This window comes from Erpetoichthys calabaricus, chromosome 4, assembly GCF_900747795.2.
Source record: "Erpetoichthys calabaricus chromosome 4, fErpCal1.3, whole genome shotgun sequence".
NCBI classification, from domain to species: Eukaryota; Metazoa; Chordata; class Cladistia; order Polypteriformes; family Polypteridae; genus Erpetoichthys; species Erpetoichthys calabaricus.
The window spans coordinates 294070568-294096498 of NC_041397.2; the positions used below are offsets into that span (position 1 = coordinate 294070568).

Below are 25931 nucleotides of genomic sequence, written 5' to 3' on the forward strand. Positions count from 1 at the left end.
TGTTTGTAACCCATTACATTCTATAATAAGTAACTATATACTATACTAGCTGTCCCCTGAGTCTCCGTCTACGTAGTAGTGAAACAGGACTCTTTTTCTTCTTTCGTCAGCTCCCGTTAGGGGTCGACACAGCAGATCATTTTCTTCCATATCTTCCTATTCTCTTCATCTTGCTCTGTCACACCCGTCACCTGCATGTCCTCTCTTACCACATCCATAAAACTTCTCTTAGGCCTTCCTCTTTTCCTCTTCCCTGGCAGCTCTATCCTTAGCATCCTTCTCCCAATATACTCAGCATCTCTCCTCTGCACATGTCCAAACCAACGCAATCTCGCCTCTCTGACTTTGTCTCCCAACCCTCTAATGTCCTCATTTCTAATCCTGTCCATCCTCATCACACCAAGTGCAAATCTTAACATCTTTAACTCTGCTACCTCCAGCTCTGTCTCCTGCTTTCTGGTCAGTGCCACCGTCTCCAAACCATATAGCATAGATGGTCTCACTACTGTCCTGTAGACCTTCCCTTTCACTCTTGCTGATATCCGTCTATCACCAATCACTTCTGACACAGTTCTCCACCCATTCCACCCTGCCTGCACTCTCTTTTTCACCTCTCATCCACAATCCCCGCTACTCTGTACTTTTGATCCCAAGTATTTCAACTCATCCACCTTCACCAACTCTACTCCCTGCATCCTCACCATTCTACTGACCTCTGACATGTATTCTATCTTGTTCCTACTGACCTTCATTCCTCTCCTCTCTAGAGCAGATCTTCACCTCTCCAGGGTCTCCTCGACCTGCTCCCTACTATTGCTATAGATCACAATGTCATCAGCAAACATCATATTCCACGGGGACTCTTGTCTAATCTCATCTGTCAACCTGTCCATCACCATTGCAAATAAGAAAGGGCTCAGAGCTGAACCCTGATGTAATCCTACCTCCAACTTGAATATATCCGTCGCTCCTACCGCAGACCTCACCACAGTCACACTTCCCTAATACATATCCTGTACAACTCTTACGTACTTCTCTGCCACTCCCGACTTCCTCATACAACACCACAGCTCCTCTCGAGGCACCCTGTCATATGCTTTCTCCAGGTCCACAAAGACGCAATGCAACTCCTTCTACCTTCTCTAAACTTCTCCATCAACATCCTCAGAGCAAACATCTCATCTGTGGTGCTCTTTCTTGGTATGAAACCTTACTGTTGCTCACTAATCATCACCTTACTTCTTAACCTAGCTTCCACTACTCTTTCCCATAACTTCATGCTGTGGCTCATCAATTTTATTCCCCTGTAGTTACTACAGTCCTGCACATCCCCTTTATTCTAAGATATCTGCACCAGTATACTTCTTCTCCACTCCTCAGGCATCCTCTCACTTTCCAAGATTCCATTAAACAATCTGGTTAAAAACTCCACTGCCATCTCTCCTAAACACCTCCATGCTTCCGTAGGTATGTCATCTGGACCAACGGCCTTTCCATTTTTCATCCTCTTCATAGCTGTCCTTACTTCCTCCTTGCGAATCCGTTGCACTTCCTGATTCACAGTCTCCACATCATCCAACCTCTTCTCTCTCTCGTTCTCTTCATTCATCTCTCACATTCACATTCATTCTCTTCCATCAGCTCAACACATTCTCCTCGCTTGTGAGTATGTTTCCATCCTTATCCTTTATCACCCTAACCTGCTGCACATCTTTCCCAGCTTGGTCTATCTGTCTAGCCCACCAGTCCTTTTCTCCCTCCTTAGTGTCCAACCTCTCGAACAACTCATGATACGCCTTTTCTTTAGCCTTCACCACCTCTCTCTTCACCTTGTGCCTAATCTCCTTTTACTCTTGTCTACTTTCTGCATCTCTCTGACTATCGTGGGATTCTTCTTTGCCATCCTCTTCCTCTGTATACTCTCCTGTACTCCCCCATTCCACCACCAGGTTTCCTTTTCCTCCTTCCTCTGTCCAGATGTCATGCCAAGCACCCTTCTTGCTGTCACCCTTACTACATCTGCTGTAGTTTCCCAGGTGTCTGGTAACTCTTCACTGCCACCTAGTGCCTGTCTCACCACCTCCCTAAACTCAACCTTGCAGTCTTCCTTTTTCAACTTTCACCATCTGATCCTTGGCTCTGCCCTCACTCTCTTCCTCTTCTTGATCTCCAACATCATCCTGCAGACCACAATCCTATGCTAGTTAACAACACTCTTCCCTGCCACCACTTTGCAGTCTTCAATCTCCTTCAGATCAGCTCTTCTGCATAGGATGTAATCTACCTGTGTGCATCTTCCTCCACTCTTGTACGTAACCCTATGTTCCTCACTCTTCTTAAAATACATATTCACCACAGCCATGTTCATCCTTTTGGCAAAATCCACTATCCTCTGACCTTCTTCATTCCTCTCCTTGACACCATACATACCCATCACCTCCTCATCTCCTCTGTTCCCTTCACCAACATGCCCATTGAAATCCGCTCAAATCACCACTTTCTGTACCACTTTTCAATAGTTTTCAGGACCCCGGACTTTTTATAGCACAGGCTTACACAGCTAGTATATTTATATTTATATTTATATACAGTATATAGATTTAGTTACTAAGTTATTATTAAACGATGGGTTGACAAGGTTCAAGCCTTATTAAAGCAGTGGAAACACCTTACACAAGCTATCTCATGTCCAGGCAGGGGGGCTAACCCCCAGAAACTGTTAAGAAAATCTTTTTTTTTTTCTCTCTGGTGGGCAACACTGGCTGAGACGCAGTGTTTTTCTGTTTGCCCAGTGGATGAAGGTGGTCAGAGTCTCATTGATTTTATGAGCAGGCTGGAGGCCCTGCAGAGGGTCTCATACTGCCCCAGGCGTCTGCCATCTTGGCACTTGTCTTATTTAGTTTTCATTTTGATAAACAGCTTCTTCTTGGATGCTCTGCTGATGTAATCAGGTCCATTTTACCAGAATCTGGTGGATCTCACCCTTGACCTGGGCTGAGCCGACCTCCAACTCCTGATCAGTGCGAAGCGGTCGCCTACAGCTTGTGGAGGGGTCTACTATAACTTTACTGGTCAATAGAAAGCGTTGTTCGAGGAGATAAGTTCCAATGTTATGATAATAATCTGATTCATTGAGTTGCTCCATAATGACTTACTTCATCTTTTCAGTTTGAGGCCATAAATGTATTTCAGTTGTGAGAAAAAGGAAACAAGCGTTGCTTTTGCAGCTGCAGGAGTTTTTAGAATCCAATATTTTTGATCATTCACTATTTTCCATACTGTTATGCAATGTGAATCCTGTTTGTCCCTAAGGGGTAAGTGATGAGAGTAATAAAAAAAATAAGGCAGGCGGCCATCGCAAAGTTCATTAATGTTCCACCTTGAGACACCTCCATCATAGACCACCGCCTGCTTATCAAGTATTCGAATCTGCAGGGCAAAAAACAAAACAAAATATGGAGGCTTTTCAAATCATTTCTGCATCTACGCCTGTCACACTTTTCTTCTCCTAAAGTTAACTCTTTGATGTCGGCTTTGCCCACCAAACTGCAAAATACACTTGGAATGCTCCCAGTCTGCAATCGGCATGAAGGAGACCCTTACAACAGCAAGCCTTACCACTGCGCTCCTATCCATTTTCATCCAGAATTGAAAACCTCCGGAATGTTAAAATAAACAGATACACCATCTACACAGCATGCCTCAAGATCTGAGAGGTCCACGATGCCAACAATTCAGGCCCCATTAGGAATGAGTGACGTCTCCAAAGTATTCACCTTAAAAAAGGAGGGCAGCCAGAAACCTGAGAGGCGAATTTGCCCCCATTGCACTTTTGGCAACTGAGGCTGTGGCGGGCCGGGGCACAGGTAGAAGTCACAGGCTCACTTGCGCAGACCCGTCGCAGTTAAGCTGAGTTAAGGCCTGCGCCACACTACATGACTTTGAGTCACCATTAAGGACAGTCACTGCTGGAGGACTCTACAACAACTTGCAGGGGATGACAGCTGGATATCACAGGGGATGATGGATGATTTCTAGGCACGGTTTCATATTTCCAAAATTTGGCGAGTTCGTCACATTTTGCCCGCAAAGTAACATGCTACCCGACCACATCGGCAGCTGTTTGAATGTCTTCCAGGTATTGTGAGCCATCTCGACCATTTCTTTATCATATGACAGACATGAGACATCAGGCGCACACATACTCAGTTGTGCAGTCCCAAAAACGTAAAATTTCATTGTGGCAAGCAAGTCGCAGGCTACCATGACTGAGTCGGGCAGAGGTCACATTACACGATTGCTAAATCCATAACTCGCTCAATGAACACTTCAAACTGAAATTTGCTGGAAAAGTCAGGCAGCACGATACTGGCTTTAGAGACTAGAAAGTCGAGAAGAAAAGCAAAAGGTTTGACGATGTTGGAATATGGGGGGGCCACTAGAGGAAGGGAAAATGTGTTCATGGTACTGGCAACTGGGGAGAAATATCTTAGGAGAAATTGAGAGAGGGATGGACAGGGGCTAAAGGACCACCAGGCCGGTGCACTCCCTGTTTAGTCTTGGTAGACTTCTCTATTACTCTACTTTCCCTTTTTGTATTATTAATGTGTAGCCTTTGTCAGAATGCCTCAAATCTCACAGACTTAGCAATGTTTATAAGGTATTGTATTTTATAACAACTCCACACCTTCCCTTCTACATCTACAACTTCAGGCAATTAGGTGTAGTAAAAGACAAGCAGGAGTTAAGTTACCTTTAAATAATGTATCATTGATAACATTCATAAATAATAACAATAAGCAAAGTACAAGTCAATAGTGGCAACCATACAACCTGATAAATGCTGATGTGTAGTTTCAGGCGGCACACAGAGTTGTTAGTTACTTAAAATGTCTCTAGTTAAGGCATCATTGGTGGTCTTAGCACAGGCCGCATGCCTGTCTCAATATGGCTGCCGAGCTGGGCTCTTCATTGTGTTGTCCTTTCAATGGAAATCGTGTGTGAGATGCTCCTTCATGATGATGGTGTAAGAGAGAGAAAGGGAGGGGTAAAGCAAGCAAATGTATAGACTCTCTCTGTGGTGCAAACCCAACAGCCACTAGGGCGTCATGGCACTTAATGGCTTCTGATTTAAAACCTAGCAGGCAACTTTAGACCAATAGAATTCTGCTATGACACAATGGCTTCACACCGGCTCCCAACACCATTTGTTAGGGCGAAGCTTGCCAGGTAGGTAGTTGGCCTCCATACGGGAGTTGACTGAGAGAGTCCCGCACTGGCCAGACTGGTTTGAGGTACATCCCCCATCCCTGTCATAAAATGAAAAAGACTCAGTCCTAAGGATGGGGGGGCAGGGGGGGGGGGGGGGCTTAACCATCAAACCATTGCTGTTATTATCAATAATGTAACACTAATATTACACTGCTTTGTCTAAGTTACAAATAAAGACATACAAAATATTTATCAACTTATATGCAAAATTTCACACCACAACAATGGCAGCACGTTGTTTCTGAGCCGTTGTTTCCTGACTTTGAGGTACTGTATGACGTAATGTGAAAAAGCTTCTTAGCATAGCAATTTCAGTGCTCCAATATTGCTAATGTTCTTGACTATTGTTCTGCCTGTGACCCTTGCAATCTCTACCATGGACAAAATACTTTTGTTCTTTGGGACTTCCAGATTTTCTGATTGAGCAGGTTGGATCCATTGCAGGCTTCATCTCTTAATCCAGGACTGCTGTGTCTATCTGGGCTTTGACGGAGACACTGGGGATGTCTGTGTATTGTATTGTATTGACCCCCTTCTTTTGACACCCACTGCACACCCAGCCTACCTGGAAAGGGGTCTCTCTTTGAACTGCCTTTCCCAAGGTTTCTTCCATTTTTCCCTACAAGGTTTGTTTGGGAGTTTTTCCGTTGTCTTTATAGAGAGTCAAGGCTGGGGGGCTGTCAAGAGGCAGGGCCTGTTAAAGCCCATTGCGGCATCTCTTGTGTGATTTTGGGCTATTCTAAAATAAATTGTATTGTATGTCACAATACACGACTCACAGTCACGAGGGCACACTGCTACTCTCCAGGAACCCTTCAAATGCAAGCAGCTAGGAAAGTGTGACACTGGGCAGGCTACAGAGATTTCTTGTGTTCATAGAAAGCCTCTCTCTGTGTGAGGATGTGAAATGGGAAGGGGGTAGGGGTCCTAAGAGATTTCTCAATGTTGACATACTGAGCGGGCTCATCTTAGGTCAATTGGGGAATAAAGAGAGAGAGAGAGAACTTGTATCTTCACAGTGCAGTTATAAGACAAAAGCCCACGTGCTCGCCTGCTTTTCAAAATGTCGAGGGGGAACAGCAAAAGGCATGAAAGCATTGGAATATTTGGGGGGGGCACTAGAGGAAGGGAAAATGTACTCAAGGAACTGGCAACTGGGGAGAAATACCTTAGGAGAAATCGAGAGGGGGATAGACAGGGGCTAAAGGACCACCAGGCCAGTGCACAGCAGCAAATAGTCTCTGAGCTATTGTTTCTTGACTTTGAGGTACAGTATAACGTAATATGAAAGAGGTCGAGCCCCCACCCGACATTCGATCATCAAAGAAGGTACAATTTGCACAGATAGAATATTCACAGAAAGAACCACAGACACATGAAACAAATGACAATGTAGTATGGTGGTATGATGAGGAGGAGGACTCTAGGGGGCTTCAGTTCTTGACTTGATGTTATTTAGATAGATAGATTGATAGTTAGATAGATAGATAGATAGATAGATAGATAGATAGATAGATAGATAGATAGATAGATAGATAGATAGATAGATAGATAGATAGATAGATAGATAGATAGATAGATAGATAGATAGATAGATAGATAGATAGATAGATAGATAGATAGATAGAAATGAAAGGTGCTATATAACAGATTCCAAGTCACCTCCTATTGGAATAAATGGACCTTGAAAGTGACAGAGTGAGTCTCTCTTTTCCCAAATTCTCTTTCCTTGAAGCTCTGCAGTGCTTTTGAAACCTTTAAGCATGACATGAATCTCAACAACACGAAGGCACCTCATTCCAGCTGTTTGTCATTTTCAAGTCAGACATTTAGGTACGACAAATATTTTTATTTCCAAGCAAAACATGTCAGGCCCATCACTTTAGCTCTTCAGCCTTCACTGACAACAAGATGCGCACCCTGCTATTGTCAGTGAGTTCACGCCAGTTGTTGATCTTCGAGCCTGAAAAAGTTCTGCAGGATACAAGCCAAAGGAGCCACTTCACCCTGTAATTTGGATTTTCTAATTGCTGCTGACATCAGTCTTTATTTTCAGCTTCAAAGGAAGCATCTGTTGATTATCCATCAGGAGAGACTGGCACACTCTTTCCTGTAACTGTTTCGGTGCTCCGTGATTTTACACATTGATTGAGTCATCAGGCGCCCAGTCGGATTTCTGTAATTTCTCACAGGAGATAATCTATCCCCATTCATTTAATGGCCGGACTGTAAAAACATCTAAATGACCAATAATACGTTAAATCAGGCTTTGTGGCGGCTCACTGATTTACTTTATTATGAGTCTCACTGCGCGTACCATATTGACGTAATAAATAAATGAAGAAGTCGGGTATGGCAGATTTAAAGATGCATCTAATGCATAAATATGAAACAAACTAAGTAAGCAAGATTGAAATACAGCTAAAAGCAATTCAAGGATATTTTTAGGAATGTGAGCGTGCGGCAGCAAATCACAGCAAGGACGGTCGCTCATCATCCAGCCTAAAGCTAAAGACATTCTCAGCCAAAATGTGAAGAAACAACAACAGCAAGAAAAATAGTCAACAAGTTAACAGGCTCAAGGGATACCTGGGTGACTACCTGGCTGAAGAGACTTTACTTATTGCAAATAAACGTCTCAATCATCTGACAGCCACCGGTTCAGCTCTGTAACTGGAAAAGCATTGACCATGATGGTAGAGGATTATAACACTTTATGTGGGCACCTCAGTCATATATGACATTGGAAGGAAGAACGACAAACCTCCATCAGTTCATTGGCATGGGCACAGCATGCTGGACCGCCATACCATGTAAACCTGCAACAACACTGAGCAGATCTAATCACAGTCAGACCCCTCGTCTGCCCACCTATACACCTGTTATTAGATGACAGCAGGTCTCATATCTCTCAGCCAGGCAAGAAGACAGACAGACAGACAGACAGACAGACAGACAGACAGACAGACAGACAGACAGACAGACAGACAGACAGACAGACAGATAGATAGATAGACAGATAGATAGATAGATAGATAGATAGATAGATAGATAGATAGATAGATAGATAGATAGATAGATAGATAGATAGATAGATAGATAGATAGATAGATAGATAGATAGGGCATTCAAAGGAGAAGGAGTTGAGGGTATGCCTTTTCTTTTCTTTTTCAAAAAGTCTCAAATGTTTATCACTAATTCTATATGGAAAAAAAGACATTGTGAATTTTCTAAGTGTAAGCACTGAGACGTTCTTTTTTTCGTATAACACATGATTACTGAATGCTCATATTTTTGTGTTTTTTTTTTGTTCTTTTATTTGTAATTTTAGACTGATTATTTGATTGCCAACCAGCTTACAAACTGTGCCTCTAACATATAAAATCGTTCCCCATTTGATTACCATGTTTGCCGCTTTTGTAAGTAGGTAGCTGTGCCTACCTGAGCGGATCAAGCAGTTCAGTTTAATCAACTGGTTCAAACTGGTTCTTATCTCATCAAAGTACTCCAGTGGTCTATGTGTGCTGTTTTGTGGTGGAGTCCCATAACAATCCATCACAGGTCGCACATTTGGAAATCAGCCTTTACTGCGGTTTCTCTAAAAACTAAAATCCTTCCTCCAAGTAAATGTCAACGTTGCATTACACACAGGACTTGTTAAATTCAATGTACAATAAACATTCCAAACCTTTGAGTTGCCATCGCATTGCTGTCCAGGCTTCTGTGCTATGCTGTGCAGGACTGTGTGAGCCATCACAATACCACAGACCTCTGTGATGCTGTACAGCGTCGTGCCACGTGAAGAGTCTAAATGCCACCATCTACCTTTGAATGAACCAATGGTGTTCCATTGCTGATTGTGACTGATCAGCCCTGAACTCCTGACTTCTGGATTACAAAGGGCTTCACAAGCAGTTTCCTTACAGAGAGAGCAATGGTATAAATAGCAGCACGTCATATCCCAGCCACTGCTAAGAAGAGTGCTTGCTGGAGACGCCAGTTGAGCTTTCTCTCTCAGCATCCCTCACTTAGCTTTGTTAGTGAAAATGAATGTGAAGGTGACTAGAGGTGTTACAAAACCTTTATTTGTGCTGATCACTCAGTGGAAGAAAAAATAAAAGAAAAAAACAAGAGTGGGAGCAGCGGAGTCGAGAGAGCAATAGCATTGTGCCATCATGCAGTGCCCAGACTGAATTGGCACCGGCCGTATGTGAAGAACTACTAGATATTAAGAACATCCTTATTGAACTTGTAAAAAAGATTAAAATCATTCCCCTACTTACATGTCAGGGATGTGATACATACAAGGGTCTTTACATTTAACATCCATATGTCTTTAAATTGCATTGTGCTCTGAGGCTGTCCACGTTTCAATGCTCTGAGTTCAAACACCAGCATCTAGCCTTCAATAAACCTAAGCTGTTCTACTGTATCTCTAGCCGAGTGTCTTTCATTAGGTCTCGTCATTTGTGGTGTACCCACTATGACCAGAAAGAAAGATTAAATAAGCTGTTTATAATGTACTAACCCTAAGTGCAATTTGTCATGCACACACATCTGTGCATCATCCTCTGGGCTCCTCTAAGGTATGTGGTACCACCCCGGTTCGAAGGATGGCGCTGTCGCTAATCACGTCTTCTTCTATTCTTCCAACAGCACTGAGAAGATGCCCCCTGAGGACACCTGACTCTACTCTTCCGGTTTCCCAGCTGTATATCACAAGGTCGTTGGATGGAGGCACAGACAGAGCTCCCGTGAAATACCTGGAGTTGATCCGAGCCAGACTGGGACTATTTTGTTCATTACAATCTGTTACTTTTTCACCATTGGGCACCAGTATTTTTTGTTAAGCAATACTGAAGTAAACAAGGTTGACAGGTGGCACCACAACATTTCCTTGACTGGGACTTGCAGTTTTTCACTCATCCACAACTTAGGCTTACATACCAAGACGACAGCCATCACACCCAGCATTATCCTTAGGTCATGATAAAATAAAGAAATTGGAGGCCGATCTGCCCACCAACATTAGTCAGACACATTTGAGCATCACATATTACTTGCATATGAATTGAATGAAAATACAAAATCCAATTCTTTCTGTGACGGTGCCCTTATCACAACACATGTGCAGTCAGTTGCACCAGTGACATTAGGAAAATCAGCAAACGCTGCAAATCGCCTTTCGATCTCAGCCTGGCAGAGAGGGTACTGCATGTATCTGGGTGGCATCTTAAATATACCATTCTATACAGTTGGCATGGCCTGGTTCAGGGATGACTATGCGGTCCCTGACCGATTTGTCAGTTCACGCCCATTTCCAAACCTGTAATGGAACCGGGATCACAGTGATGGTCTCTGTTAATGCAGGCTCTAAGAGGACGGATCTAGGAAGTCTAAACTGGCATCACCATGAGCCAAAAAGACATTGCTATCCCTGAAAACGAGCTTTAGCCTGTCATTGGTGATGTCCTCCAAAAGAGCTAACACTGCCATTGCCAGTTATGTCCTACAACATACAGCCCACCCTTTATACACGTAGTACTGATGAGGGATTTTAATGTACACATTGATGTGGAAACTGACACTTTCAGCAAATGTTTTACTTATTTGTTAAATTCAGTAGGATTTTGTCAGATTATCAAAGGTCCAACTCATAATCATAACCACACATTAGACTTAATTATAACTTACAAAGTTGAAATTCAAAATTTAAATATCACTCCATTAAATGAAGTTATTTCCGATCACTACTGAATTACATTTGATTTAGTCCTGCCCTTTGTCAACGCACTCACAAATTAAAACAAAGACAGTGCGACATCTAGATTGTAATTCTGCTTCAAAATTTATAGATACTTTGAGTAAATCGAGTGTAAATGTGGAAAACTATTTAGATCAGCTAACATCAAATGTAAACGTGGAAAACTATTTTGATCAGCTAACGTCACATTATAATGTGACCTTGAGAGATGCTCTGGGCATAGTGGCTCCTCTTAAAATAAAAGTGATCAAAGCACATAGAAACTCTCTCTGGTTTAACAAGAACACTCGAGCTCTTAAATTAGAGTATTGAAAACTGGGGCGCAGATGGAGAACAACAAAGCTACATGTCTTTTAAACTGCATTGACAGAGAGTGTTAAAACATATAAAAAAGCTCTCTTTAAACCTCGCTCAGAATACTATTCTACAATAATAGATGGCAATAATAAAAATCCTCGGGTACTGTTTAGAACAGTTGTTAAATTAACAAATGGGAATTCAGATCTACAGTGCAAAATACCAACAGACATTAGCAGTACAGCCTTTATGAACTTCTTTAACTCTTTTAGGGTGGGTGTCGACTTTTATCGACAGGAGGGGTTGAGGGTGCATGTTAACAAAAGTCGACATCCAGGGGTAGAGGGCGACAATCAGCTGTTAATAGTGGCAAAACTCATCGTTACGTCTTAGGCATTCCCTCTCTACTCGGAGGAATGTTAGACTCATTGACTCGGCATTTAATCCTTGCGTGTGTGTGAGTTATGAAATGTAAACAAAGGCAAGATGACATCGACTTCTCACGAGGGAGCGAAGCGAGTGCAGAACAGAAAATACTTAGCAGATGATATTTTGCGCATTATTGCTGAGTCGCACTCTGATTTTTCAGAATCTGATTTTGTTGACAGTGATCAGGAGATCGAGCAAGAGAGTGAGGAACTGGCATCAGCTGATCGGACACCAGCTGATGCCGCCCCAGCTGATCGGCTACCAGCTTAGTGCATTCGTGCAGCCGACGTACCTACCGCAAGGTTCGTGTGAGAGGAATACCCAGACATTGATCCATGGGAGCCAAACTGGCTACTGGACTTCAGAAGACAACATGGCTTGCTGTTGGACATGACAGATTTCCAGCCGTTGGACTACTTCAGGCTGCTCTCTCCTGATGCTCCTTTTCAACTACTGTCAGACGAGACAAACAGGTAGGCTAGGCAGAGCAATTTTTTGAATTGTGGGCTGCGCTTGCACCGCATTCTCGTATTTCAAAGTGGAAACCCACAACAAAAGATGAGATGAAGGGCTTTGTGGCATTACAAATAGTGATGGGGCTAGACTGGCGATATAACTTCAGGGAGCATTGGTCCAGACTTGCTTTGTCCCCTGGTGGCTTTGGACAGGTTATTCCGCGTGATGATAGGTACGTGTTGCTGCAAAGTTTTATTCACTTCTGTGATAACCAGAAGCAAATCCCAAGGGGTGAGCCAGGCTATAACCCCATGTATAAAGTTCAGGCCCTGCTTGACATTGTGGAACCAACATATAAACCATTTTATCAGCCTGGCTGTGATTTGTCTGTGCATGAATCTGTGATAAAATGAAAGGGATGCCTTTTTTTCCGACAATTTATGCCAGACAAGCCCACAAAGTATGGCATAAAGGATTTTGTACTGGCAGAAGCAAACACTGGTTTCTGCCTTAAAGTAATTTTCATATACAGGAAAGTATTTCTTTTAAAGAGAGAACTGTCCCTTGACAAGTCAGGTTGTGCTGGAGCTGCTTCAGGGCTATGAACATTTGGGTCATGTTGTGTATGTGGACAATTTTTATATATCACCAGAATTGTTCATGGAACTACAGAGCAGGGGAACTGGAGCTTGTGGCACAGTGAGGGTGAACAGGAGACACAGGCCTTCACAGTTGAAGCAAGACAGGCTGAAGAGGAGAAGAGGTGACAACACGGTTTTCATGCAGGTGGAAAACTTGGTGGCATTGGCATGGCACGATGTCAAACGGGTGACTTGTCTCTCTACAGTACACACTAACAGTATATGTTAGAAAGTGCAGCAACAGACAATTGAAAAGGAGGCACCAGTGCAACACAAATTGTAAGCAGTGCAACGTGGCAATGACTGCAATGGGCTGCTTTGAGCAAGATCAGACTTGGCAGGACTTTGCTGTGTAACATGTATGTGATATGTATGTGAAATCATAGAGTATGCAGGCTCATACAACATGCAAGTGAAAAAGAAAAAAACATTATTAACTGTAATGATTATAAGTTGTTACTTCATAATACCAAGGACTGTATTTTGTATTAATCATGCTGCAGAGAGTTATATGATTTATTATTTCTATATGATTTGTTCTTCATTTATGTAGAAAAAGAAATAAGCTTGTGCACAGAATAAGGGACTAACTTGCATTCTTTTACCTCTTGATACTAACAGAACACCCTGTGATATTATAAATCACTTGTGACCGTTTCTGAATTCTTGCTTAAAACTGTGAGTGCCCTGATGACCTCTTTATCTGAAAGAAGCAATGGGCACATTCCAATTCAGGGAGTTGCAAGCTATGGTAATTTATGTATAACCTCAAAATGAACTACCATATATATATTTTTTTGTTTAATAAAAAAACAAGTTATAAAGAGGGAAGCCCCACGTTAGGGTGCAGGCTGTCTAATCTGACCAGTCAATGGCACTGAGCTGGGGGGCTGCAGTCTCTTTGACTCACCAAGAATAACAAAATTGCTTTTTACTTTAAATTGGTGTTTGTCTCCCGTTGTTTCCGACTTCAGCGTCCACACAAGACAGTAACATTTGTCAAAAATACATATTTTTTGCAGATTGATATGTTAAACAATTGCTTTGTGTTCTTTTTTTTAAAAAAGTTAGTTTTTGGAAAAATATTCAGCCCTGGGAGAAAGAAACCAAAAAAATATTAGCCCTAAAAGAGTTAATGAGAAAATTAAAAATATAAGATCCCAGATCTCAGCATCACAGTACAAACCGCATACTAGCTTAGCAGACCCTGTCTCACATTGCATTCAGCACTTTAGACATTTTAATCCTGTAACTGAGCAGGAAGTCTTAAGTTTAATTTCTAAAATGAAGCCCACTACTTGTTCCCTAGATCCAGTGCCAACGAAACTAGTAAAAAGTGTAATGGATGTTCTTGCAGCGCCCATTCGAAACATTACCAGTAGTTCATTATTGCATGGCACAGTACCTGATACACTAAAAGTGTCAGTCATTAAACCATTACTTAAAAAGTCAGACCTAGACCAATACATTATTAATAATTATAGGCCTATTTCAAATGTACCCTTTCTCTCTAAAATACTAGAAAAAGTAGTCGCCAGTCAGCTTCAGTCGCACCTTATGCATTACAATATATCTGAGAAATTCCAGTCTGGTTTCCACACTGGTCATAGTACAGAAACAGCACTAACACGGGTTGTAAACAACATTCTGACATCCTCTGATGAAGGAAACTCCACTGTAATTATGTTGTTGGACTTAAGTGCAGCATTTGACACCATCGACCATTCTATTTTACTGCACAGGCTAGGAAATGATGTTGGGCTTACAGGCACTGTGCTTGCTTGGTTTAGTTCTTATTTATCAAATCGATTCCAATATGTACAGAAATGTGCTGACAGTACTCCATCATTATACACAGAAGTTCAATATGGTGTCCCGCAGGGCTCAGTACTGGGACCTTTACTGTTTTCACTTTACATGCTTCCACTGGGATCTATCATTAGGAAACATCATGTTCATTTTCACTCGTATGCAGATGACACCCAGTTATATCTTTCCTTTAGATCAAATGAAGTTTCTCCAATGTTGTCTTTAATTAGTTGTGTTAGTGAATTAAAGGAGTGGATGGATGAGGACTACTTGTCTTTAAATACAGAAAAAACAGATGTTAATTATTGGAGCGAATGATGCTGATCACAACAATATTTTGTCATCATTTAATTCAGTTGGAATCCCAATTAATTTTACTGAATCAGCCCACAATCTCGGAGTTATCTTTGACTCTAGCTTGTCATTTAAAGCGCATATTACAAAGTTGTCCAAATCATACTTCTTCCATCTTAAAAATGTTGGGAAATTAAGGTGCTTTCTAAATAAACAGGATTCTGAGAAATTAATTCATGCATTTATTTCTAGTAGGATTGATTACTGCAATGTGGTGTTCACTGGATGTTCAAATTGTTCTTTATACAGCCTCCAGTTAATCCAAAATGCTGCTGCAAGAATTATTACAAGAATAAGAAAATACGAACACATAACTCCAGTTCTTAAATCCTGTCACTGGCTCCCTGTTAAGTTGAGGGTAGATTTCAAAATCCTTCTTTTAACATATAAAGCATTAAATAGCCAAGGTCCGGCTTACTTGTCTGAACTTATCATGACTTACACACCTGAGCGCACATTAAGATCTCAAGATGCTGGTCTGCTTATGATTCTAAAGATTAATAAAATAACAGTGGGAGGTCGAGCTTTTAGTCACAGGGCCCCTAAACTGTGGAATGGTCTGCCTGCTACTATAAGAGATGCCCCTTCGGTCTCAGCTTTTAAATCTCAGCTGAAGACTCACTACTTTAGTTTAGCACACCCTGACTATGAACTGTACAGACTACATCTCTGTTGTTAGTCATTAGCACTAAAACATAAGTAACATGATAATTAGAATTGGATACTAACCCTCACCTATTCTGTTTCTCTTCTCGGTACTCAAATGTGACACTTGGTGCCACGGCCCACCTGCCAAGTTGTTTTGCCTGCCTAAGGTAAAGTCATCACTGATGGAGGATCGCAGGAATCATCAGGTAGAGGGGTCCTTTCATCGGATTGGCTGTGGAATGGCCAAATGGGGGAGGCAGCTTGATGGATGTGGTCTCCAGGACTCTAAACAAATCCAAATCATATTATGTGATATCATCTACTGTTAAATGCTGGTCCATATTTGTAATATTTTTATTTTTATAATGTATTGAGGATTTGTTCTGTTCTGTGTATTGTATTGTAATCCCCTACTTTTTGACATCCACTGCACGCCCAACCTACCTGGAAAGGGGTCTCTCTTTGAATTGCCTTTCCCAAGGTTTCTTCCATTTTTTTCCCTATAAGGGTTTTTTTGGGAGTTTTTCCGTTGTCTTTGTAGAGAGTCAAGGCTGAGGGGCTGTCAAAATGCAGGGCCTGTTAAAGTCCATTGCGGCACTTCTTGTGTGATTTTGGGCTATACAAAAATAAAGTGTATTGTATTGTATTGTATTGTATTGTACACAGACACAATAGATAGGCTACAGACTAAAAACAATCACCATTAAGATTAATACAGCTGTATAGAGCTGTATTGAGAGAACATTAATGGTGATACACTGTGAGTAGTTCAAAAACATCAAAATGGAACTGACATGTCATTGAAATACTCAATCAAATGAGATTTTCTGTTCACTTTATAATCCTGCAACCTGGAATGGCTGAAAAGCCCACACCAAAAAGTCTGCGTAGGTCTTACGGAGGGTCAACACTTGCCTTAATTTTAAGCCAATTTCCAGGCTATAAATCCGACTTTACATTACAAATGGCTGACAGTGTAAGCAAGTTATATGCATGAGGCTCCTGGACATTTACAGATTAAGCAAAAGGAAATTAAGAGGCAAACATGATGGAAATAAAAAATTATGAAGGGTGTTAACTCTTTTAGGGCAGATGTCGACTTTTGTCAACACAAGGTGTTGAGAATGGATATCAGAGGCAGAGGGCGACCCTCTTTGCTCGGAGGACTGTTAGACTCGTTGACTTGACATTGAAACCCTGCGTGAGCATGAGTAGCGTAGAGTAAGCAACGTCTAGAACGGCATCGACAAATGGGATGAGAGAGTGAAGCAAATGCACAGAGCAAAATACTCTGTGTGTATTATTTATTTATTTATTTGATTTTTTTATGTATTATAGCAGAATCGGACTCTGACTTATCGAACTCTGATATTTGATACAAGTGATCTGGAGATTGAAAACGAAAGTCAGGTACTTGCATCAGCTGACCGGTCCCCGGGTGATCGTAGTGCTGGACACGCTCGTGCAGCTGACGCGCCTATGAAAACATCCTCCCTGGGAGGACTATACAGGCATCGATCTGTGAGAGACAAGCTGGCACCTGGACTTGACGCGGCCTGCTGGTGGACACAATGGATTAGCAGCCACTCGACTACCTTAAACCATTTTTTAAAAAAGTGCCTTACGAGTGATGGGACAAACACGGATGTAATAAGTATGTGAATATGCCTACTGCAAGGGCTCCAGGAACATAAAACAGAGTGACATTTGTCATAAATAAGTATTTTATGTTGATTTATGCGTGAAACCTTTGCTTTGTGTACTTTTTAGAAAACTTGAGTTTTTTGGAAAAATATTCAGCCCTGGGACAAAAGGAAGTAAAAATATTTAGCCCTAAAAGAGTTAATAGAGTCACCGCCACTGCTGTACCAGCTTGACGTTCACCAATGATGTGGAGAGCTGTACCGTCGGCAGCGCAAATTGCCAGAAGGTTGAACCAAAGCGGCCAGGACTCAACTGAGGTGCCAGACTAAGTGTACAGCACAACGTTGGCCGCAGGGCGTTACATCGTTGGAGGTGGATGATCAATCAATTGATGGACAATGGCAATAACGTCGATTTTCAGCAATCCCCGAATGCTACATCACTTCATGGAAGAGAGGACTGGCAATCTACTTCCGTATGTACTTGCCAAAAAAAAACATGACAGATAGTACAAGTAAAGGATTTCGATATACTGCTGGAAGAGACGGCCCTGGGTTCGAAGGCACTCAACGAGCTACTGGGGATGAACCAATGGCCGAGCCGAGTATGAATAGGAACTGCGACGCACCAGGATCAAAGCTGCAAGGACATCCTGGAACCGAAGCTACTTGTACGAAAGGGAGGATCGGAGATTGCAGAGACATTATCATACTCGGAACATGGAATGTCAGAACAATGAATAAAGGCAAACTCAACATTATCAAAGCCAAAATGGACAGAATCGAACATGACTTACTGGGAATCAGTGAGCTCAAATGGACACAGTCAGGGCACTTTCAAACCGGTGATCACTGAGTTTACTTCTCCACCATTAACACCCACCGAAGAAATGGTGTGGCATTCATTCTCAACTGATGGCTATCCAGCACTGTTCTGAAGTACAGTGTGGTCAGCAACCGAGTGATTTTAATACACCTACAAGGATTGCCAATAAACTTTACGATTTTGCATGATTGGCAGAACAGAGGGAACAAGACGACGAGGAAGGCTTGACACCATTACAGCAAGAACAAGGAGGACTTTGATGGAACTTAATCAACCTACAGATCATTTATCCATCAAGTCGCTATGGTTCAGGACCAAACTGATGGCCTTTAACCAACTAACATTAATACAGTGGAGACCAGCAGTATTTTCATAGGAGGTCTTTCTTGAACCTGAGGATACAGATGTAAACTTAACAATACATTTCTAGTGAACGTTGTAAAGTATATTTTTACACAGAGTGCCACAAACAAATGGAGTCAGACGGCGTCGCCATTTGTATCCAGCAGGGGGCGCTAGCTCCCTTGTTGGAATGAGTTCTTTTGTAATTGCAGCGTGTTAAATAACCCGAAACTATATAGATAAGATACTAAAAGGCGATAACCCTCCCTTAGTGATACGGCGGTAAGAAATTACATAGGAGAAATAACTTAGCTATCTTTAATGATGGTTTATGCTGCATAACAGATGAAGGAAGCCATAACAAAAATCCAGTTTGGGAGTGGGGGCCTGATGTGTAGAGTCTGCCATTTTTGTTGCTGTGTTGGAAGGATTTTCCAGATCAGACGTTATCTCCCATCCAAAGGTGTGCCGGGCAGTGTTCCAAGGCTTTATACTCTTTCTTCATGTTCAGGTCCCCACTTTGGTGAATCACGCCATTCCCAAACAAGGCACAGAGGATACAGTTTCATGCTGACTTTGACACACAGAAATGCCCATTTCGCAGTTGTCCCTGTCTTGTCTTCTAATGCTTGCCTAGCAGTTCGAAAGGATGAGCCCCTGTGCTAAATCTGGCTTTGTATTAGCTGTGCATGTGAGTAGAAAGAAAAGTAGATTTATAAAATATTTGTACAGAGCACAGTGACATATTAAACATATACACTTATTACAGACGGTAGGACTTTAGGGACGTTCACGACTCAACTTGGCGAACAGGAGCTGAATCGCCTGTACCCATCACTAATGTTCAGTTTAGCAACTAGAAATACAAGAAACGGAGCTTATGAGTGTGGAGGCCTTTCATTCTTAATGCCTATTTGCAATTTTTGAAACCATGCAGAATTTCATCACAAATCATCACTGATTGTCCCTAATTCCCTAATGAAAGTTTCAGAGCAAACATTTGGAATGAATTATTTGAAAGTACGTACATTCAACTTCCAGAAATATGCTCTTCTGGTGTCCGCCAATACTGCTGACAGCCTCGCAGTCGTATCGCCCCCAGTCAGCAAGCATCACCCTCGAGATGATCAGCGTGGATTTCCCGCTGTGTCCTTGTACCTCGATTCGACTATCGGGACTCTGGGTAGACAAAACAAGAGACATACATAAAATGATATAAGAAAAGCAAACACATGCAGATACAAAAGCAATAAAATTTAAAATTACACGTTCACACATGAAGCTGTGGCTATTGGTGCTGCTGCCACAGGGAACCGACAATGTGGATTTTAATTATAGGCACAGTCGTCCATATTGAAGAGGCATTTCTTTATTCCTCTGGTTCTTCTCTAGGTACTCGAGTTATCCTCCCGATTCCTCAAAGATGTTGTGGTCTAATGATTCAAAACTTGTGAGTGGACTCTGTGATGCTAGCAGGATGGGCTTCGCCCCTCATCCCCCAAATATGACCATGGAATGGATTAAGGAGGTCTGAAAACGTTAGGTTACTGTATGTTACGTTACCGTTAGGCTTTGCCCAGCTAACAAATTTCAAAACTGAGGCCCTGCAGCATTCAATGGGGTCTTTCTGGATTTTCCATAATTGACTTTGTATGATGAATTTTGAACGTGGCATTGACAGCTTTGGGTGGTGTCCCTATTATTTTGCTTCATGCGCTCTCTCATTTACGCAGTCTCTTTGTAAATTAGACATTGCCACACACGTGCAATTAGGAGGAATCTGAATGGACTGAGTGGAGGTAATTATCCTCCAGGACAGGGGGGTGGTGGGGTGCGCTAAACCTTCTTCTGTTGTCTCTGCAGGCCAAGTGTGGGAAAATCTGCTTGATTTAACAACAACAACAATGTCATTTCCGGTTTCTGGCACCAAGCACGACGTCACTTCCGGTGCCTAGCATGACATCACTTCCAATTTCCAGCCTTAGATGACATCACTTTCGGACTCACCCTTTAAAACTGCCGTCTTCTCCACCACCAAATCAGTTCAAAAAGATGTTACTTCCGGTTCTGGTGGCAAGCATGACATCATTTCCAGCACCAAGCATGACATCCGGTTCTGGTGCCAAGAAAGATGTTACTGCTGGTTCCAGCGCCAAGTATGACATCACTTTTGGCACCAAGCATGATGTTACTTCCAGTTCCAGCGCCAAGAAAGATGTCCCTTCCGGTTTCCGGTCTCAGATGACATCTCTTCCGGCCTCACCCTTTAAAACTGCCATCTTCTCCACCACCAAATCAGTTCAAAAAGATGTTATTTCCAGTTCTGGCGCCAAACATAGCATGTCTTCTGGTGCCAAGCATGACACCACTTCCGGTGCCAAGCATGACATCATTTCTGTTGCCAAGCATGTCATCACTTTTGGCACCAAGCATGATGTTACTTCCAGTTCCGGCACAAAGCATGTCATCACTTTCGGCACCAAGCATGACGTCACTTCTGGTTTCCAGCCTCAGATGACATCACTTCCAGCCTCACCCTTTAAAACTGCCATCTTCTCCACCACCAAATCAGTTCAAAAAGATGTTATTTCCGGTTCTGATGCCAAACATGACATCACTTTTGGCACCAAACATGATGTTACTTCCAGTTCCAGCACCAAGCATGACATCACTTCTGGTGCCAAGCATGACATCACTTTTGGCACCAAGCATGATGTTGCTTCCAGTTCCGTGCCAAACATGACATCACTTCCGGTGCCAAGCATGACATCATTTCTGGTGCCAAGCATGTCATCACTTTCGGCACCAAGCATGATGTCACTTCCGGTTTCCAGCCTCAGATGACATCTCTTTCGGCCTCACACTTTAAAACTGCCATCTTCTCCACCACCAAATCAGTTCAAAAAGATGTTATTTCCGGTTCTGGCGCCAAACATGACATCACTTCTGGTGCCAAGCATGACATCACTTTTGGCACCAAGCATGATGTTGCTTCCAGTTCCAGTGCCAAGCATGACATCACTTCCGGTGCCAAGCATGACATCATTTCTGTTGCCAAGCATGTCATCACTTTTGGCACCAAGCATGATGTTACTTCCAGTTCCGGCACAAAGCATGTCATCACTTCCGGCACCAAGCATGATGTCACTTCTGGTTTCCAGCCTCAGATGACATGACTTCCACCCTCACCCTTTAAAACTGCCATCTTCTATACCACCAAATCAGTTCAAAAAGATGTTATTTCTGGTTCCAGCGCCAAGCATGACATCACTTCCAGTGCCAAGCATGACATCATTTCTGGTGCCAAGCATGTCATCACTTTCGGCACCAAGCATGATGTCACTTCTGGTTCCCAGCCTCAGGTGACATCACTTCCGGCCTCACCCTTTAAAACCGCCATCTTCTCCACCACCAGATCAGTTTAGTCTGGCATTCCCTCCGTGCACATCAGTGCTTAATTCAAATCCCTTTTTTGCAGCCAGTGACAATATACAGGTGGCTGCCCCAAACCTTTGCTGTGTGTTGAGACTGATTCTTTTAAAACATGTAGACTTTTTAACAGGTTTGTTTTTATTTATTTTATTTTTCATTTTGGAAGCATCCTCAGACTTAGTTGGCTGTCATGCTGGAAAATTGCAGACCCCACTTTCGTGGCTTTGCTGTTTTGCACACATGAAGATGATTAGTTGCCCAGTCTGTCTGCCCGTGTAAAATGCAGAGTGACTTCTATTTCATTTTTTAATCTTCTCCAGCAGACTAAATGCAACGGAATAAATCAAATCATTGTGGATAGTTTCCGACATGAGAGTAAATATTTTAAAGTGCTTAGTGTGAGTTCCAATTTATCATAATAAGCAATTACTGTTTCATTGCATACGCTCTAAAGATAATTCTGGCACTTAAGGAGGCTGCTCTGTTTAAAAGTTAAAAGCAAGTTGGACTTGCCTTCCGGAGTTTGAGCTGCTTCTTCATATTTAATTTCTTCAAACTGTTTCTGACTTTGTGTCACAGTTTGGTGGAGTATTTCATTGCTTAGACGCTTTCCTTTATTTATTCATTCCTTCATGCTGCACGTTTCCTGGTGTGAGTTGGCTCAGGTCAGGTTAGATCAGGACATCTTCCCCCTCCACCTTCTAACACTTCTTGGGGAATTCACACAAGCCTCCTGTAAAAGATGTAAACCCTGCAATGCATCCTGGGTCTTCGCTCGGTGGGCTGCACACTTTGCAGAGGACTGTCATTATATCTGCACGTCTAAACACACCTCAACTGACTCCTTTCAATCTGCACAGACAACACGTCGACTCTGCTGCATTGCTGATCCCCTCGTCCTGATTAAATATGAAGTGAGGTTCCTGCACCGTCACAGGCTTCAGCCTGCTGAGACTCTTCATTGGAATCAGAAGGTTTCAGAGTTACGTTATTTATGTGGCCAGCAGATGAATGCACTAAAAATCTGGTGGAGTCAGCTGCCTGAAATGTTCACAGCTATAAGATCCACAAAGAACTCTCTAGAAGCATCCTGCCTGGTCCACTGCTTTCTAGAGAGATCTGGGCTATATGTGAGTATGTAAGGAATGTCCAAGATACGGTATGTATGAGGGAGAAAAACAGAAAGACTGCATATGGTGTTTACTGATGTGGAGAAGGCTTATGATAGAGTGACATGTCCAGAAGTATGGGGGTGAATGAGAGAGAAAGGAGGACCAGAGAAGGATGGAAGGATAATCCAGGAGAGAGTGAGGACTCGGGTTAAAAGCAGGACTGGGGCAACAGTCAAGGCCCCAGTTAGAGTAGGTCTGCATCAGATCTTCTGATCTGGTTAAGGGATAAAACACCAGTCCCCCCGGTGCAGTCATTGTGCTGATGACACTGTGTTGTGTAGCACCAGAAAAGAGGAACTGGAGAGGACATTGGAAGACTGGTGAAGGGCTTTGGAAGATAAAGGACTGAATAAACATAGGAAGAGGACAGAATATGGGAGGGATAATGATGATCAAGATTCAGATGTTAGCCTGCAGGGAGAGCTGTTGAAAAGAGTGAATACATTTAAACATCTAAGATCAGTGGTGGGCCGAGATGGAGAATTATATGCAGAGATAACCCACAGAGTGCAGCGTGGAAGGGACAACTGGAAGTAAGTATCAGGAGTATCATGTGATCGAAGAATTAAAGCAAAGCTTTTTAAGACAGTGTAAGAGCAGCAATGATGTATGGAGCTGAGACACAGGTAGGAGAACAAGTGAGATGTGGCAGGAATGAGAATGTTGAGATGGATGTGTGGAGTTAGAAGAAAGGACAGAGTAAGAAATGAGACAATCAGAGGTACAACAAAAGTATGGGAGACATCTAAGAAAGTGCTGGAAAGTAAGTTGAAGTGTAATGGAGATGTGATGAGGAGAGACAATGAATATGTGGGCCAGAGTGATGGGAATGGAAGTACAGGGGAAGAGAAAGCGAGGGAGGCCAAAGTGGAGATGGATGGATAAAGTAAAAGAAGATCTGAAGGGTAAGGTCTGACTGGCGAAGAGGTGCAGGACCGAGCTATGTGGAGAAGATGGATCATGGACATCGATTCCACATAGAAGTGGGAAAAGAGGAATAGGAAGTAGAAGAAAATGACAACCCCATGGTGTGGGTGACTCCATAGTAGTAGTGGGAGAAGGATGAAGAGGGTCTCATGTATAGAGTACAGCAAAATTCTTACTTGCATGTCTGACCAGAATACACCACACGCCCTGGCACTATGATAAAATATTATATTTTTAGATAGATAGATAGATAGATAGATAGATAGATAGATAGATAGATAGATAGATAGATAGATAGATAGATAGATAGATAGATAGATAGATAGATAGATAGATAGATAGATAGATAGATAGATATGAAAGGCACTATACAACAGATAGGTATGAAACGTGCTATATGATAGATAGATAGATAGATAGATAGATAGATAGATAGATAGATAGATAGATAGATAGATAGATAGATAGATAGATTATCTATCTATCTATCTATCTATCTATCTATCTATCTATCTATCTATCTATCTATCTATCTATCTATCTATCTATCTATCTATCTATCTATCTATCTATCTATCTGCTTGTCTGTTTGTCTGTCTGTCTATTTGAATACGTTTGTTATCTTATTCAATATAAAAAAAATGGTTTGCATTTTTATTTAAATGTGCTGGTATTATAAATATATGGGTTATCCATTCTGAGTGCTCAAAATGGAGAGACTTGAACAATCATCATGAAACATATTTTAAATATTTTAAAACATAAAGAGACTGCCCTGTTATGTTATGTTGTTATAGACTGCTAATACATATCTTGATATTATACACATATTGCAAAACAGTGCATTAATGTGATTTTAAGAAAATAACAAATCAAAAAAGCAAAACATGTTTGTAAGATTCGGCCATTTTACGAGGTGACTAGCTGTGCACTTCTCTTCACTCCCCATGTTCCACCAAGGCACCCTTCAGGGCAGGGGTGTGGATTCACCTTAGAAAGTCATCACCAGTCTGGCCATTCTACTCTGACCTCTAGCATCAACAAGGCCCAGACATCTGCCACTCACTGGATATTTTTCCATTTTTCAGACCATTCTCTGTGAACCCTAGAGATGGTTGTGCATGAAAATCCCAGAAGATCAGCAGTTTCTGAAATACTCAGAGCAGCCTGTCTGACACCAACAACCAGGACACGTTCAGAGTCACGTCAATCCCCTTTCTTCCCAGATCTGACGGTCAGTTTGAACTTCAGGAGGTCGTCTTGACAGGCCGAAGTGCATTGAGGTGCTGCCATGTGATTGTACCTAATAAAGTGGCCAGGGAGGGTATATAGGTTAATGTACTTGATCCTATATTATCATACTGTACAATCAATTGTATTATAGTATAAAATCATCTGTTGAGTGATTTTTGGTAGTATCATTTAAGGGAAATTTACATGAAAGTATTGGATGGAACATTCCATAATGATTTTTATTAATTCATCACCATTTTTTCACTTTATGGACACAGACACTCATTATTGTACCGCTGTCCAGCCCTTCGATGAACAAACTGCCTTCTGCTACAGCCAAATATTTCAAATTTTGACTCATCAGTCCAGAGCACCTGCTGCCATTTTTCTGCACCCCAGTTCCTATGTTTTCGTGCATACTTGAGTCGCTTGGCCTTGTTTCCACGTCGGAGGTATGGCTTTTTGGCTGCAACTCTTCCATGAAGACCACTTCTGGCCAGACTTCTCCAGACAATAGATGGGTGTACCTGGGTCCCACTAGTTTCTGCCAGTTCTGAGCTGATGGCACTGCTGGACATCTTCCAATTTCGAGGGGGGTAATAAGCTTGATGTGTCTTTCATCTGCTGCACTAAGTTTCCTTGGCTGACCACTGCGTCTACGATCCTCAACGTTGCCCGTTTCTTTCT

General features: G+C 42.2%; 1 protein-coding gene across 3 annotated transcripts in view; it reads right to left on the minus strand.

Annotated features, from left to right (window-relative positions):
* The window catches only part of LOC114651263 (neural cell adhesion molecule 2-like), a 1104951-nt gene that overhangs the window by 350447 nt on the left and 728573 nt on the right, over nt 1-25931 (minus strand). For all 3 annotated transcript variants that reach the window (XM_051927215.1, XM_051927216.1, XM_051927217.1), the window contains exon 9: nt 19509-19659. In XM_051927215.1, the coding sequence (XP_051783175.1) occupies nt 19509-19659 (151 nt within the window). The remainder of the gene's footprint in view (nt 1-19508; nt 19660-25931) is intronic.